General features: G+C 64.5%; 2 protein-coding genes across 2 annotated transcripts; both read left to right on the plus strand.

Annotated features, from left to right (window-relative positions):
• Nucleotides 1–499: 499 nt before the first annotated feature.
• LOC140000202 (latent-transforming growth factor beta-binding protein 4-like) lies at nt 500–6277 on the plus strand. Its single transcript, XM_072030000.1, has 6 exons — nt 500–1042; nt 1121–1443; nt 2188–2253; nt 2739–2867; nt 4436–4585; nt 5868–6277. The coding sequence occupies exons 1-6, from the start codon at nt 732–734 to the stop codon at nt 6275–6277; spliced, it is 1389 nt and encodes a 462-aa protein (XP_071886101.1). The 5' UTR covers nt 500–731.
• A 5379-nt stretch (nt 6278–11656) lies between these two features.
• On the plus strand, nt 11657–14938 carry LOC139998601 (protein YIF1B-like). The gene is made up of 3 exons (XM_072030221.1): nt 11657–11991; nt 12069–12331; nt 13614–14938. The coding sequence occupies exons 1-3, from the start codon at nt 11961–11963 to the stop codon at nt 13644–13646; spliced, it is 327 nt and encodes a 108-aa protein (XP_071886322.1). The 5' UTR covers nt 11657–11960; the 3' UTR covers nt 13647–14938.
• The last annotated feature ends 2277 nt before the right edge of the window (nt 14939–17215 follow it).

The raw sequence follows: 17215 nt of genomic DNA on the forward strand, positions 1-17215 counted from the left end.
ACGAGTGCCAGGAGCATGGGGCCGAGTTGTGTGGGGCCGAGCGCTGCGAGAACCTGCCCGGATCCTACCGCTGCGTGCCCCCCTGCCAGCCCGGCTACCGGCCCCGGGACGGCGGGGGGTGTGAGGGTACGGGGCCATAGGGACGGGGACAGGGCCATGGGGATGGGGATGGGGCCATGGGGACGGGGATGAAGCCATGGGGATGGGGACGGGGCCATGGGGATGGGGATGGGGCCATGGGGACGGGGATGAGGCCATGGGGATGGGGATGGGGCCATGGGGATGGGGATGGGGCCATGGGGATGGGGATGGGGCCATGGGAACGGGGATGGGGCCATGGGGATGGGGATGGGGCCATGGGGATGGGGACAGGGCCATGGGGACGGGGATGGGGCCATGGGGACGGGGATGGGGCCATGGGGACAGGGACTGGGGCACGGGGATGGGGATGGGGGTACGGAGAGGCTGAGGGGACCCTGAGGGGCCATGGCATGGGGGACATCAGGGACAAGCCAATGGGGCACAATAGGGACAAAGCTATGGGGGACATGGAAAAAACAACGGGGATGCTGGGGACAAGCCAATGGGGTCGAGGTGCAGGGGGACTTCTCTATGGGGTCAGGATGGGGATGGGCAGCAGGGGACATCAGGGACAACACCACGGGAGATAATGGGGACAAAACGATGGGGGACATTGGGGACAAGCCAATGGGGCCACTGGGGACAAGCCAATGGGGTCGAGGTGCAGGGGGGCTTCTCCATGGGGTCAGGATGGAGACGGAGAGCAGGGACCATCGGGGGACAGTGGGGACCCCCCCATGGGGCTGAGCTTTTGGGGGACGGCTCCACGCTCCCCCCCCCAATGTCCCCACCGCCCCCTCCCCCCAAAAAAACGTCACCTCCCCGCTTGCAGACGAGGACGAGTGCGCCGAGGGGGGGTCCCGCTGCGGCCCCCACGCCGCCTGCCACAACCTCCCCGGCTCCTTCCAGTGCGCCTGCCACCAGGGCTACGAGGCCGCCCGGCACGGCCACCACTGCCAGGGTACGGGGACAGCGGGGACAGCAGGGGGGGGACACCCAGAGTGACACTGAGCCCCCCCCCTTCGTGTTTCCCCCCCAGACGTGGACGAGTGCGCGACGCTGCCGGGGGTGTGCGGGGCGGCGCGCTGCGAGAACGTGGACGGCTCCTTCCTCTGCCTCTGCCCCGACGGGGGGCACGAGTTCGATCCGGTGACGGGGACGTGCGGGGGACCCCCCCCAGCGACCCCACTCCTCCGGCCCCCCCCGGAGCCGTGGAAGCCCCCCCGGGCTTGGCGGCGTGCTTCAGCCCCGCCTGCGGGGTGCTGGCGCCCAACGTCAGCCGGCAGCAGTGCTGCTGCAGCGTGGGGGGCGCCTGGGGGGTCCGCTGCCCCCCCCCGAGGCCGTGCCCCACGCCTGGAACCGGTGGGGACATGGGGACGCTATGGGGGGGGGAGGGGATTGGGGATGGCGTGGGGTGGGAAGGGATTGGGGTGGGAGTGGGATTGGGGATGGGGATTGGGATTGGGGATGGGGACGGGGATAGGGATGGGGATGGGGATGGGGATGGGGATGGGGATGGGGATGGGGATGGGGATGGGGATGGGGATGGGGATGGGGATGGGGATTGGGACTGGGATGGGAAGGGATGGGGATAGGACTGGGATGGGATGGGATGGGATTGGGATTGGAGTGGAGTGGGATGGGATGCGATTTGGGATGGGATGGGATGGCGATGGGATTGGAGTTGCAATTGGGACTGGGATGGGATGGGATTGGGATGGAGATAGGATTAGGATTGGGATGGGATTGGGATAGGATTGGGGGGGTGGAGATGGAATTGGGATGGGGTTGGTGATGGGATTGAGATAGATTGGGATTGGGACTGGGATGGAATGGGGATGGGATGGGGATGGGATGAGGATGGGACTGGGATTGGGGTGGGAAGGGATTGGGATGGGTTTGGGGTGGTGATGGGATTTGGGATGGGGATGGGGATGGGGATGGGATTGTAAAGGGATTGGGATTGGGGTGGGTATTGCCAGGGATTAGGACTGGGATGGGATGGGATTGGGATCGGGGTGTGGATGGGGACAGGGATGGGCTGGGGATGGGGTCAGGATGGTGCCAAGGTGCAGGGGGGGTGACACCTCTGTCCCCCCCCCCAAGCCGAGCACCGAGCCCTCTGCCCCCACGGGACCGGCCAGACCACGGGGCCCCAGGGCTCAGCAGCAGGTCAGTGCGGCCGCGGGGGGGGCACAGCAATGGGGCCCCCCCCATTTGGGGGCTCCCTCCGTTTAGGGACTCCCCCCCCTACTCAGGGGCTCCCCCCTGTATTTAGCGGTTCCCCAATGTTGGGGATGCCCCCCCATTTTGGGGATGCCACCCCTGTTTTGGGGCTCCCCCATTTATGGGATGCCCCCCATTTTGGGGACTCACCCCCCCTAATTTGGGAATGGCCCCCATTTGGGGGACTCACCCCTCCCATTTTGGGGATGTCCCCATTTTTCAGGGTGCCCCCTCAATTTGGGGATGCCCCCCCTATTTTGTGGGGTTACGCCCCTCCCCTTTTGGGTGCATCCCGCCTATTTTGGGGCAATACCCCCCCTATTTTGGGGTTCCCCTCCTATATAGGGGCTCCCCCGTTTCGGGGGTGCCCCCCCCAATTCCGAGGACCCTCCCCCTGACGTCGCCCCCCCCCTTACCCCCTTACCCCCCAGATGTGGACGAGTGCCGGGTGTTCGCGCCGCAGCTGTGCCGGGGGGGGGTCTGCATCAACGCCGCCCCCGGCTTCAGCTGCTACTGCCCCAGCGGCTACTACTACGAGCAGGAGCACCTGCAGTGCGTGGGTGAGCACCCAGCACCCCCAGCACCCCCCCAGCACCCCCCCAGCACCCCCAGCACCCTGACCTCAGCACCCCCAGCACCCTACTTGTGCCCTGGGTGCACCCTGCCTGCACCCTGAGCACCCTACTTGCATCCTGAGCACCCTGAGCACCCTGCCTGCACCCTGAGAGCACCCTACTTGCACCCTGACTGCACCCTAAGAGCACCCTGTGCACCCCGAGCACCCTACTCGCACCTTGAGCACCCTGCCCTCAGCACCCTGAGCACCCTGCCAGCACCCCCAGCACCCCCAGCACCCCCAGCACCCTGACCTCAGCACCCTAATTGTGCCCTGGGTGCACCCTGCCTGCACCCTGAGCACCCCGAGCACCCTAATTGTGCCCTGAGTGCACCCTGAGCACCCTCTTTGCACCCTGAGCACCCGACTTGTGCCCTGACTGCACCCTGAGTGCGCCCTACCTGCACCCTGAGCACCCTAATTGTGCCCTGAGTGCGCCCTACTTGCACCCTGCCTGCACCCTACTTGCACCCTGAGAGCACCCTGAGCACCCAGCCAGCACGCTGAGCTCCCTACCTGCACCCTGAGCACACAACCTGTACCCAGAAAGCACCCTAAGAGCACCCTGGCTGCACCCTGAGCACCCTCTTTGCACCCTGAGCACCCAACTTGTGCCCTGCCAGCACCCTACCTGCACCCTGAGCACCCTGCCTGCACCCAGCCAGCACCCTGAGCACCCAACTTGCATCCTGAGCACCCTGAGCGTGCCCTGTCTGCACCCTGAGCACCCAACTTATGCCCTGAGTGCACTCTACCTGCACCCTGAGCACCCTACTTGCACCCTGCCAGCACCCTGAGCACCCTGCCTGCACCCAGCTCACACCCTGAGAGCACCCTGCCCACACCCTTCCAGCACCCTGCCAGCACCCTGAGCACCCTACTTGCACCCTGCCTGCACCCTGAGCACCCTGCCAGCACCCAGCCAGCACCCTGAGCACCCAACTTATGCCCTGAGTGCACCCTACTTGCACCCTGAGCACCCAACTTGTGCCCTGCCAGCACCCTGCCTGCACCCTGAGCACCCTAATTGTGCTCTGAGTGCACCCTGGCTGCACCCTGAGCACCCTCTTTGCACCCTGAGCACCCAACTTGTGCCCTGAGTGCGCTCTACCTGCACCCTGAGCACCCTACTTGCACCCTGACTGCACCCTGAGCACCCTGCCTGCACCCAGCTCACACCCTGAGCACCCTGCCCACACCCTTCCAGCACCCAGCCAGCACCCTGAGCACCCTGAGCGTGCCCTACCTGCACCCTGAGCACCCTAATTGTGCTCTGAGTGCACCCTCCCTGCACAATACCTGCACCCTGAGCACCCAACTTGTGCCCTGAGTGCACCCTCCCTGCACCCTCAGCACCCTGCCTGCACCCTGTCTGCACCCCGAGCACCCTACTCGCACCCCAAGCACCCTGCCCTCAGCCCCCCGAGCACCCTTCCAGCCCCCCGAGCCCCCTTCCAGCCCCCCCCCCCGTGCCCCCCACCCCCTTGCCGACCACCACCGCCCCCCCCCCAGATAACGACGAGTGCCAGGACGAGGACGCGGAGCCGTGCATCGGGGGCCGCTGCGTCAACACGGTGGGCTCCTACTTCTGCTCCTGCGCCCCCCCCCTGGTGCTGGACGGCTCCCAGCGCCGCTGCGTCACCAACGACACCCGCGCCATGGGTGAGGCCACCCCCTGTCACCCCCCCCGTGTCACCGTCACCCCCCCCGTGTCGCCCTGTCCCCACGTGTCCCCATATCCCTGCCCTATGTCCCCGTGGCCCCCCATCCCCGTGTCCCGGCACTGTCCCCTGATGCCCCCCCCGTGTCCCCATGTCCCACATCCTGATGTCCCACGTCACCGTGTCCCCACGTCCTGTGTCCCCATACCCCCATGGCGCTGTATCCCCCATGTCCCCAAATCCCCGTGTCCCCGTGTCCCCATGTCCCACATCCTGATGTCCCACGTCACCGTGTCCCCACGTCCTGTGTCCCCATATCCCCATGGCGCTGTATCCCCCATGTCCCCAAATCCCCGTGTCCCCGTGTCCCCATGTCCCACATCCTGATGTCCCACGTCACCGTGTCCCCACGTCCTGTGTCCCCATACCCCCATGGCGCTGTATCCCCCATGTCCCCAAATCCCCGTGTCCCTGTGTCCCCATGTCCCACGTCGCCTCCCCTTGTCCCACATCCCCCTGTCCCACGTCACCATATCCCCGTGTCCCCATGTCCCCATGTCCCACATCCCTTCATCCCAGTGTCCCCCATTGTCTCCCCACATCCCACATCACCTCCCCATGTCCCCACCTCACTGTGTCCCCATGTCCCCGTGTCCCCATGTCCCCACGTCCCTATGACCCCACAGCCACGTGGCCCCATAGCCTCATGTTGCCATGCACCCGTGTCCCCTACGGCCCCTTGTCCCCTCGTCCCCATGTCCCCATGTCCCTAAGGCCCTATAGCCTCACATCCCTGTGTCCCCATGTCCCCCCATGTCCCTGTCCCCCCCCCCATGCCCACGTCCCCATGCCCCCTCCCATGCCCACGACCCCCCCATCCCCTATACCCATGTCCCCATGTCCCCATGTCCCCAAGACCCCACACAGGGGGACCCCCACCCTGCCCCCCTCCTACCCCAGCAATAGGGACCCCCCCCAGACCCCCATAATGGGGACCCCATGGGCACCCCCCAGAGTGGGTCCCCCTTAGACACCCCCCCCATGATTGGGACCCCTTGGACCCCCCCCATAACAGGGACCCCTTTGCCCCCCCCAATAATGGGAACCCCTCCCACCACCCCACAACGCCCCCCCCCTAATGGAGACCCCTTGGGTACCCCCCATATAACAGTGCCCCCCCCACCTCTTTACACCCCCCCCCTTAGCATCCCCAATTTTTAGGACCCCACCCCACAACCTGCCCCCCCCCCCATTTTTTTTTCTCCCCCCCCCCCCCCCCCCAGATGACTTCGAGTTCCTCTGCAACGTCCTGCGCCCCCCCGGCCCGGGGCTGGGCCCCCCCTACGAATACGGCCCCGAATACCCCCCCCACTACGGGCTGCCCTACGGCCCCCTCCCCTTTGGGGGTCCGGGCCCCCGCCTGCCCCCCCCGGGGCTGCGCGCCGACTACGACCCCTATGGGCTGGGGGGGGGCTACGACCCCCGCGGGGACGCCCTTTACGCCGCCCCCCCCCGCTACGAGGACTTGGAGGATTTCGAGGGGTCCCGCCGGGGCCCCCCCCGCTCCTCCCGGCCCCGCAGCCCCCCCAGCGCCCCCCAGGACCCCCCCCCGTGGCTCTTCCAGCCCCATGGTGTGGCCGAGCGGCCGGGGCGAGCCAGCGAGGATGGTGAGTTTGGGGGGGGGCGGGATTGAGGGGTTTTGGGGGGGGATTTTGTTTTTTTTATGGGGAGGGGGCTGACGGGGACCCCCCCCCGCAGACCCCCGGGACGAGGCGCTGCCGCCGGAGCTGTGCGGGGTGCTGAGCGGCTGCGAGCATGGGCACTGCGTGCGGGTGCCCCAGGGCTTCACCTGCGCCTGCGACCCCGGCTACCGGCTGGACGCGGCACGCGTGGCCTGCGTGGGTGAGACACGGCCTAATCCCGGCCTAATCCGGCCTAATCCGGCCTAATCCGGCCTAGTCCCGGCCTAGTCCCGGCATAATCCCGGCCTAATCCGGCCTAATCCGGCCTAATCCGGCCTAGTCCCGGCCTAGTCCCGGCATAATCCCGGCCTGATTCCGGCATAATCCCGGCCTAATCCGGCCTAATCCGGCCTAGTCCCGGCATAATCCCGGCATAATACGGCCTAATCCGGCCTAGTCCCGGCCTAATCCGGCCTAATCCGGCCTAGTCCCGGCATAATCCCGGCATAATACGGCCTAATCCGGCCTAATCCCAGCCTAATCCGGCCTAATCCGGCCTAATCCCGGCCTAATCCGGCCTAGTCCCGGCATAATCCCGGCCTAATCCGGCCTAATCCCGGCCTGATCCCGGAATAATCCCGGCCTGATCCCGTCCTAATTCCTTCATAATCCCGGCCTAGTCCCGGCCTAATCTGGCATAATCCAGGCCTAATCCCGGCCTGATCCCGGCCTGATCCCAGCCTAATCCTGGCCTAATCCCGGCCTGATTCCGGCCTGATTCCGGCCTGATCCCGGCATAATCCCAGCCTGTTCCCATCCCAATCCCATCCCATCCCAAACCCCAGTCCCAGACCAAATCCCACCCCATCCCATCCCCAATCCCACTTTAATCCAACCCCCAATCCCACCCTAATCCAACCCCAAATCCTACCCCAATCCTACCCCAATCCTACCCCAAATCCCGATCCCATGCCCATTCCATACCCCCAATCCCAATCCCACCCCAATCCCATCCCCACCCCCCCCAATCCCATCTGCAACCCCTTCCCACCCCAGTCCGACCCCAAATCCAATCCCAATCCCACCCCAAATCCCAACTAAATCCCAATCCCGCCCCAAATCCCAACCAATCTCAGTCCCACCCCAAATCCCTTCCCATCCCAACACAAACCCATCCTAATCCCACCCCAATCCCATCCCAAATCTCACCCCAATCCCATCCGCAACCCCTCCCCACCCCAGTCTAACCCCAAATCCAATCCCAACCCCAATCCCACCCCAAATCCTACCCAATCCCAATCAAACCCCAATCCCACCCCAATCCCCCCTCAAATCCCCCCCAATCCCAATCCCACCCCAATCCCATCCCAATCCCCCACAATCCCAATCCCCACCAAAATCCCACCCCAATCCCATCCCCATCCCCCTCAATCCCACCCCAAAACCCACACAATCCCAATTCCACCCCACCCCAATCCCACCCCAATCCCATCCCAATCCCATCCCAATCCCCCTCAATCCCACCCCAATCCCCCCCAATCCCAATCCCACCCCAATCCCCCCCAACCCCCCCCCCAATCCCACCCCAAATCCCACCCCATTCCCCCCCCAATCTCCCCCAATCCCCCCAAAACCCCCCAATCCCACCCCAATCCCACCCCAAATCCCCCCCAACCCCCCTTAATCCCCCTCCCCGACCCCCCCTGACCCCCCCCCTTTTCCCCGCAGACCTCGACGAGTGCTCGGAGGCCGCCCTGTGCCGGGGGGGGCGCTGCCTCAACACCCCCGGCTCCTTCCGCTGCCTCTGCCCCCCCGGCTCTGTCCCGGCGCAGGGACCCCCCCGCTGCATCCCCGCGCGCCCCCCGGCCTGAGCCCCCCCCTCCCCATCCCGGGGGGGGGGCCCTGTATTTATTGTCTGTATATATCGGAGCTGGGGGGGGGGGGGGATGGAGAGACACTGGGGGGCACCGTCCGGCATCCCCCCCCCGCCCGCTGTGGGGTGAGGTGGGGGGGGGGCTCCTGGGGGTGCCCATGGGGGTGCCCGGCCCCCCGCTCCCTCCCCCCCCGTCCATGTGAGCCCCCCCTCACTTCCCCCCCAATTTTTACAGAATAAAGGTTTTCTATAAAATGAGCTGGGGGGGGGGAGTTCTTTCATCCTAATAGGGTCGGGTGGGGGGGGGGCTGTGGTGTCACAGGGACTGGGACCCCAAATGGGACCCCCCCCTCATGAGTCTGGACCCCTCTACTTGGGACTGGGACCCCTCTATGGGTTTGGGACCCCCCCCAGTGGGACTGGGACCCCCCCCATGTATCTGCTCCCCCCCTCAATGTGTCTGCCCCCCCAATGGGACTGGGAGCCCCCCATGTGTCTGGGACCTCTCCATGGGTTTGGGGACCCCCCCCAATGGGATCAGGATCCCCACCCCAATGGTGCTGTGACCCCCCCCCCCCATGGGTCTGTGACCCCCCAATGGGACCGGGAACCCCCCTATTGGACCTGGGACCCCCCCCATGTGTCTGGGACCCCCCCCATGTGTCTGGGACCCCCCCCCCATGCATCTGGGACCCCCAACCCCCCCCAGTGACCACAGCGAGCCCGTCGCGCTTCGAGCCCCCCGTTTATTGCCCCCCCTCGTCCAGCAGCCCCCCGTCCTCCTCGGGGGGGTCCGGGGGGGGGCGCAGCGCGGCGCTGACCCCGTGCAGCTCCAGCAGCTGCTGGAAGGCCGCCAGCAGCAGCAGCGCCGCCGTCACCCCCAGCAGCAGGTAGGCTGGGGGGGGGGGACACAGCGGTCAGAGACCCCCACCCCCCCGTGGAGACCCCCACCCCATGGAGAGATCCCCATGGAGACCCCCCCCCAATGAAGACCCAATCCGCCATGGTGACCCCATCCATGAAGACCCCGCCACCATGAAGACCCCACCCCAATGGAGACCCAACCACCATGGAGACCCCAACCATGAAGACCCCAACCACCATAAAGACACCACCAGAAAGACCCCACCCCAATGGAGACCCCAACCACGGAGACCCCAACCATGGAGAACCCAACCACCATAGAGACCCCAACCATGAAGTCCCCCAACCACGAAGACCCCAACCACGAAGACCCCAACCATGAAGACCCCACCCCAATGGAGACCGCGCCCCAGTGGAGACCCAACCACCATGGAGACCCCAACCATGGAGACCCAACCACCATAAAGACACCACCCCAATGGAGACCCCAACCACGAAGACCCCAACCACGAAGATCCCAACCATGAAGACCCCAACCATCTAAACCCCAACCATGGAGACCCCAACCATGAAGACCCCAACCATGAAGACCCCAACCATAAAGACCCCAACCATGAAGACCCCAACCATCTAAACCCCAACCACGGAGACCCCAACCATGGAGAACCCAACCACCATAGAGACCCCAACCATGAAGTCCCCCAACCACGAAGACCCCAACCACGAAGACCCCAACCATGAAGACCCCAACCATAAAGACCCCAACCATGAAGACCCCAACCATCTAAACCCCAACCATGGAGACCCCAACCATGAAGACCCCAACCATGAAGACCCCAACCATAAAGACCCCAACCATGAAGACCCCAACCACCATGGAGAACCCAACCATGAAGACCCCCAACCACGAAGATCCAACCACCATGAAGACCCCAACCATGAGGACCCCAACCACCTAAACCCCAACCATGGAGACACCAACCATGAAGACCCCAACCATGAAGACCCCACCACCATAAAGACCCCACCCCAATGAAGACCCCCCCCACCAAGAAGACCCCAACCACATAGCCCCAACCCCCACATAACCCCAACCCCAGATCCCCAAACCCCAACGCCCCCCACCCCAACGCCCCCCCCCAACCCCCCGCCCCCGCTCACCGGCCAAGGCCACCCGGTAGAGGTGGCGCGGGGGCTGCCCCTCCGGTGCCCCCGCCGCGTCCCCCAGCCCCACGGTGGTGACGGCCATGCCGCAGAAGAAGACGGCGTCCAAGAAGCTCCCGGAGCCCCCCAGGGCCCACAGGGCGGCGGCAGGCAGCAGCACGAAGCCCCCCGCCACCGCCACCGCCAGCAGCCCCAAATGGAGCCCGGCGGCCCCCCGGGGGCTCCAACCCCACCGCGTCCTCAGGTAGCGCCGGGGCCACCGGGTGACCGGCACCGAAAGCCACCGGGCCACCACCGCCAACGTCAACACCGTGAAGGGGACGCCCAGCGCCGCGTAGGCCAAGCAGAAGGCTTTGCCCCCCGGGGACAGGGGGGCCACGGGGCCGTAGCCTGGGGGGGGGGGGGAAATTTAGGGGGGGGACCCCCCCCGGTAAGTGAAAGGGGAGGGGGGACCCCTGGGGGTGGTGGGGGGAGGTTGGGGGCTTGGTGGTGATGGGGGTCCTGGGCGAACTGGGGGGCTCTGTGGGCTGGGGGGGTCCTGGTGGGGCTGGGGGGGGGCCTGGGGGTCCCAGTGCTAAAGGGGGTCCCAAAACCCATGGGGGTCCTGAGGTTCTCAGGGGGCTCGGTGCCTATGGGGGGCCATGGAGGGTCCTGGTGCCCACGGGGGTCCTGGTGTTCATGGGGGTCCCGGTGTTCTTGGGGGGGTCCCGGGGGGGCCTGGTGCTCAGAGGCGTCCTGGGGGAATTGGTGCTCATGGGGGTCCTGGGGTTCATGGGGGTCCCGGGGGTCTCAATGCCCTTGGGGGGGTCCTGGTGCCCATGGGGTTCTTTAGGAGGGTCCCAATTCGGAGGGGGGGTCCCGATTTGGGGGCGGGGGGGCTCCTTACCCACAGTGGTGAGCAGGGTGGTGGAGAAGAAGAAGGCGGAGGCCAGGTCCCACCGCGGGGTCCCGGAGGCGTTGAGGGTCCCGGGGGGGGTCCCGAGGGTCCGCGCCCCCCCCTCCAGCACCCAGAGCCCCAGGGTGCCCAGCAGCAGCAGCCCCCCCTGGGCCACCGTGTGGCCTTGGGGACGTGGTGGCCATGGGGACATGGTGGATATGGGGACATGGTCATCCTGGGGACATGGTGGCCACGGAGACATGGTGGCCATGGGGATGTGGTGGCCATGGGGACATGGTGGCCTTGGGGACAAGATGGCCGCCGTGGCCAGGAAATGGCCACGACACCTCAGGGACAGCCCTAGGGCCACCACGGCCACCGTGTGGCCTTGGGGATGTGGTGGCCACGGAGATGTGGTGGCAACAGGGATGTGGTGGATCTGGGGACATGGTGGTCTTGGGGAAGTGGTAGCCCTGGGGACGTGGTGGCCTTGGGGACAAGATGGCCGCCGTGGCCAGGAAATGGCCACGACACCTCAGGGACAGCCCTAGGGCCACCACGGCCACCGTGTGGCCTTGGGGACGTGGTGGCCTTGGGGATAAGATGGCGCTGGGGACATGGTGGATATGGGGCCGTGGGGGCTATGGGGCCATGGGGGCTATGGGGACGTGGTGGCCCTGGGGACATGGTGGCCTTGGTGACGTCATGGCTTTGGTTGCCATCATGGCTTTGGTGACGTGGTGGCCTTGGTGACGTCATCACCTTGGTGGCACGGTGGCCTTGCTGACATCACACCCTTGCTGACGTCACGGCCCCGCGCGCCCGTCCCCATGGCAACCGCCACTTCCGGCCCCGCCCCGCCGCTCCGCCAACAGCTTCCTCCCGCGCTCCTCACGTGACCGGAAGCGGAAGCGCCATGGAGCCCCCGGGAGCGGCGGCGGGGCTCGGTGCGGACCCCCCGGCGCCCCCCCCCTCCCCCGACCCCCCCCGACCCCCCCTCTCCTCTCCTCTCCTCTCCCCGCAGCCCCCAAGCGCCGCGGCCCGGGCCCGGCCCCTCCGCGGATGGCGGAGCCGCGGCCGCTCTTCGACGACACCAGCGGCGGGGCCGCCCCCCCCCCCCACGGCCCGGCCCGGGCCTACGGGGCCCCCCCGGCGGCCCCCCCGGCGTCCTCCGCATCCCGCCTGCCCCCCCCCGCCGCCGCCTTCCTGGCCGAGCCCGTGTCCAGCCTGGCCGCCGCCTACGGCAGCAGCTTGGCCAGCCAGGGCCGGGACATCGTGGACCGGAACGTGAGGAGCGGGATAAGGGGGGGTGGGGGGAGAATTGGGGGGGGTGGGGGGGGGCGGCGGGGAGCTATAGGGGGCTGCGGGGGGCTATAGGGGGCTCTGGGGGTCTATAGGGGGCTATGGGTGGCTACGGGGGGCTGTACTCGGCTCTGGTGAGGCCGCACCTCGAGTACTGTGTTCAGTTTTGGGTCCCTCGCTACAAGAAGGACATGGAGGTGCTTGAGCGGGTCCAGAGAAGGGCGACGAAGCTGGTGAGGGGCCTGGAGAGCAAGTCCTATGAGGAGCGGCTGAGGGAGCTGGGCTTGTTCAGCCTGGAGAAGAGGAGGCTCAGGGGCGACCTTATCGCTCTCTACAGATACCTTAAAGGAGGCTGTAGTGAGGTGGGGGTTGGCCTGTTCTCCCACGTGCCTGGTGACAGGACGAGGGGGAATGGGCTAAAGTTGCGCCAGGGGAGTTTTAGGTTGGATCTTAGGAAGAACTTCTTTACCGAAAGGGTTGTTAGACACTGGAACAGGCTGCCCAGGGAAGTGGTGGAGTCACCATCCCTGGAAGTCTTTAAAAGACGTTTAGATGTAGAGCTTAGGGATATGGTTTAGTGGGGACTGTTGGCGTTAGGTCAGAGGTTGGACTCGATGATCTTGAGGTCTCTTCCAACCTAGAAATTCTGTGATTCTGTGACTTATTGGCTCAGCTCTGGTCAGCAGAGGGGCCCTTAGCAAACATGGGGCAGCTTCCAGATCCTTCTCACAAAAGCCACTCCTATGGCCCCGTGCTACCAAAACCTTGCCAGGTAAAACCACTACAGGGAGGCGCATCTCATCTGGTGGTAGCAGGCCAGTGTCACATAGACCCTCCCATGATCAGCAAGCCCAAAGTTCTACCAGTTGCACCAGTCCCGAAGCTACGTGTTAATGTGATGAGTCTGCTTGTCAGCATCGATCCCCCCTATCGGAAGGACAGAGGCAAACACAACCTGTGCCCCTGATCCTTTAAGTAGTCGCCCCAAAGCCCTAAAGCCCCTTTTTTTACTAGGCATTAGTAACAAAAACTTGAACAAGGTGGAGATAAATTAACTTGGCTACAGCATTAAAGATGAGCTTTGCGCAGTGGTCAATTGCTGGCTGGCTTGAGGCGCGTGGCTGAGGGTCTCTAATGAATTGTATGACTGATTCGGGCGCGTGGACAGCGCATGTGGTTACGGGGAAAGTATATGTAGCAGAGAAAAATGGCAATAAAGGCCTTCTGCTCAAGAGGCATCGGGAGACCGTGTCTTTCATCCCTTCAGGTCTGCCCCCTTCCAACTCAGGATATTGTATGATTCCAAGTGTGGAACCCAGCATTTGGCCTTGAATGCCACGCAGCTGGATGCGGCCCGTTGATCCAGCCTGTCCAGATCCCCTTGCCCAGCTTGGTGTCGCCCACGAACTTACAGCGCCCGGTGGGGCCCATCCAGCCCAGGCACGTGTCACATGGGACCCTTGGTGACCTCCCTTGGTGACACCCCAGGGGTCCGCCTTATATGACTGCAGCTGTGGCTCGGACCCTCAGCGTCGGTGCACGGCAGTGACGGACAGGGCAGGAGCACTGGGCCTTCGAGGAGTCCCCGAGCATAGCCCACGCCTGCCCGAAGGAGCCTCCGTTTTCTATTTGAGAACTCTCCCACTCCAGAGGCTCCTTCTGAATCTGATGAGGAGGGAGGCATGCCCCCCAGGCAGCCCAGGCTGGCCTGGCAGGAGACCTGGTCTTCTGAGGGCAGCAACCGGCCAGCAGAGGACAGCTTGCTGGCAGAGGACAGCACCCCGGTAGAGGACATTTTGCCGGCAGAGGACAGAAGCCCAGCAGAGGACAGCTTGCTGTCAAAGGGCAGCAGCCCGGTAGAGGACAGCAGCCTGGCAGAGGACAGGAGACCAGCAGAGGACAGCTTAGTGGTAGAGAACAGAGGTTTGACAGAGGACAGCAAGAAGGAGTTGCAGTTGGTGGATCCCAGTGAGTCGTGAGTCCTCTCTGTACCCCTCCCTGCCACTGTAGGGGTGGACAAAAACACCACCTGAACTCCCACTCCATCCACTACCCGTCCCAGTCCCCTAAAGTCCCGCTCGATAGTCTTCAGGCTTCTATCTTCAGTAGTATCACTGCCGGCCTGGACTATCAAAAGACGATAGTAATCAGAGGGGAAAACCAGGTTGGGAAGCTTTCTGGCAACGTCCATGACCCTAGCCCCAGGGAGGCAGCAGACTTCCCTACGGGTAGGGTCAGGCTAACAAATAGGGCCCTCTGTTCCCCTCACAAGGAAGTTGCCTTCTCAGGGGAACACAGGGAACTTCTCAGGGTCCTTGGTGGCCTCCAAGTTAGCTCAGCGTCATGGCACCGAGTCACTGTGAAGGAGCTGCTGGAATAACGAGACAACAACCTAGTTCTATTAAAATATATATTGCTCTTTTGAGGACTGCTGCGGGGCTAGCGGCACCACAGCAGTGGAAATCTCCGTCCTGACATTGCCTTATGCCTTGACGTCAGGATCAGGGTGGTTTGAACTGCCAGGGAACAGACCATGGGTTCCGGGTCGTTCTCTGAAGGCCGGAGGACTGCAAAAGAAAGAAGAGCAGAGATGAAAACCCACTCCTTGCAGAGATCCCCAGGCATCCCCTGCAGAGCATGCCAGCCCCACTCGACTCTTCCCCAGGCCAGGAGGAGCAGGAGGGACAAAGGAATCCGTTGAAAGCTGCTGCTCAGCAATGTCCCAAATGCAGCCACCAGTCCTTCCCCACCTGCGCACCACAGGTCAAGTGGGGCACCTTCACAAGCTGGTTCCCTCACCACCTGCCTCCATCCCTTGGGAGGATTCACACACTCCAGGAATCTCCTGGACTCTTTCCTCTCGCTATTGTGCTTCCCCATGAGAGCAAGGGCTAGCAATCGTGACCCTGCTCCTAGCTGCTTGTAGGCTGTCTCATCTCCCTCTTCGTCCTGGTTGCGTGCTCTACAACAGGCTCCCACCTTCTGTCAGCCTTACTGCCCTTTCCCCTGACTCTTCCTCAGGGACACTCAACCCTTTCAGCGGCACTGCCCAGCTCCAGGCTGGGAGGCCATTCCCTGACACCACAGGCTACCCCGTCTCCTCTCCCTCGTTCCTATGGCTGCATTGCTCCTCCGCCCCGAAGCATTTCCCTGGAGCAGGGCAAGGCACGGGGGCCTCTGCCGCTGTCCCCCCAGCCCTAGCACACCCCCCACTGCCCTCACTCACCGCTGAGGATTTCATTCAGCTTCTCCTCGCTCTGGTCCTTGCAGTAGCGCGCAGCAAGACCTAGACACAGAGACCCCATCAGAGCCCCGCTCCCCAGCACGCTCCCAGCAGCGCAGCCCCTGGCCTGGCCAGCCAGGCTGTGCCCCCTCCTGCACCCTGGAGCAAGGGCCCAGTCGGGGGGCTCTGGGGGCAACAGGGCAGTGCCTGGGGCTGCCAAAGGCTGCCCCAAGAGGGACCCAGGGGCTGGGCTCACCAATGAATCTGACGGCCTCAAGTCGCACAAGGGTCTGAGTGGCCTTCAGGTAGGGCTGGCTCTGCTGCAGGTATTCTTCTACTCTGCCTCTGTCCTGCTGCAGCTGGAGAGAGAGAGAACGCAGGGTCACGGGGCTTGCACACCCTCTCCAGGGTCTCCTCCAGCATCCTGGGGGCAGGGAGGTCAGAGGGGCCTGCAGAAGAGCCCCCTGGGGCTCTGTGCTGGCAGGAAGGGAGCGAGGATGCGGCTGCAGGCAGCGGGCTCTGGCCGGGCGCGTTTGCCCAGCTGGGGCAAACCAAGTTGGGTCCTTACCAAGCACTCTCCAATCCTCCATGTCTGTTTTGTCTGGACGAATCGCTTGAGCTCCTTGCATCGCAGAAACTCTGCAGCCACAGCAAGAGCTTCCCCAGAGGCCTGCGGAGCAGCAGAGGTTGGGAGATGGCACCACAGCCTTGGGAAGGAGACCCTCTGTCCCCTCCTCTTGGCAGGGCTGCGAGCCTTTCCCAGCGCGTTATGGGAGGCTGTGGTGAGGGGCAGCGTGCACTGGGTTCAGTGGCCAAGGCAAGGCCACGGGACAGCCACCATCGGAGGCAGCTCATGCTGCCGGCCAGAGATCCCCCACAGCAACCCTGTGGCATCAGCACACCCTTGCCCACATAACTGCTCAGCTCTGAGATCTGTACCTTTGCTACGCTCTCACTCTGGTCTCTCATATGAATGTAGAGTGGGAGAAGGCTCCTGTGAACTGTCCTCTTCATTTTCTTCGTCCTTTGCCGCAGCACAGCTTCCACCACGGCTTGGAAGAGGCAGATGGAGTGCTCCCGCACCTGGCTGGACGCCTGGCAGGGAGGAGGACAGGAGGAATTTCAGCATTAGCGTGGCCGATGTGAAGGGAGCTCCCAGCACTGTGAGATGCTTCAGCGCTGGATCCTTCCCAGAGGAGCTGCTCAGGGGCAGCTGCAAGGCCTGGTGCCCGTGAAGGGCAACGCAATCGGTTGCCATCGCAGGCTGCCCGCCAGCCACCCCACTTTCGCCACCAGCCGCACCAGCCATGCCCAAGCAGAGCTCCCCAGCGCCTGGGCTGACGAGGAGACTGGGAAGGCCCTGCCTGAGTGCTGCCCACAGGGCCGGGCTGAAGGGCAGCCCTCGTTACAGGGGGCCCAGCTGAGGGCTCGGGCTCCCGCAGCACACTTACGTGGTCAAAGAGTGGCAGGAGCTTCTCAGCCAGCTGCAGAGCCGGGCCACTGGCCTCCCTCCTCTCCACATGAGCCATCACGTTTCTCAGCACAGGCAGGGCCTTCAGCACCACGTCTGTGTTGGTGTCCTGCAGGGCCTCCAGGATGTCTGGCAGCAGGACCTGAATTTCCCTTGCCTGTAGGAAAGACACCAT

The sequence above is a fragment of the Anas platyrhynchos genome, chromosome 33, assembly GCF_047663525.1.
Source record: "Anas platyrhynchos isolate ZD024472 breed Pekin duck chromosome 33, IASCAAS_PekinDuck_T2T, whole genome shotgun sequence".
Classification (NCBI taxonomy): domain Eukaryota; kingdom Metazoa; phylum Chordata; class Aves; order Anseriformes; family Anatidae; genus Anas; species Anas platyrhynchos.

Coding starts and splice junctions, on each gene's coding strand:
- LOC140000202 (XM_072030000.1), top strand. CDS start 732: ATGGGGTCGAGGTGCAGGGGGGCTTCTCCATGGGGTCAGGATGGAGAC. Junction 1,043..1,120: donor GCACGGCCACCACTGCCAGG/GTACGGGGACAG, acceptor TTTCCCCCCCAG/ACGTGGACGAGTGCGCGACG. Junction 2,868..4,435: donor GGAGCACCTGCAGTGCGTGG/GTGAGCACCCAG, acceptor CCCCCCCCCCAG/ATAACGACGAGTGCCAGGAC.
- LOC139998601 (XM_072030221.1), top strand. CDS start 11,961: ATGGAGCCCCCGGGAGCGGCGGCGGGGCTCG. Junction 11,992..12,068: donor GGGAGCGGCGGCGGGGCTCG/GTGCGGACCCCC, acceptor CTCTCCCCGCAG/CCCCCAAGCGCCGCGGCCCG. Junction 12,332..13,613: donor GGGACATCGTGGACCGGAAC/GTGAGGAGCGGG, acceptor TCATCCCTTCAG/GTCTGCCCCCTTCCAACTCA.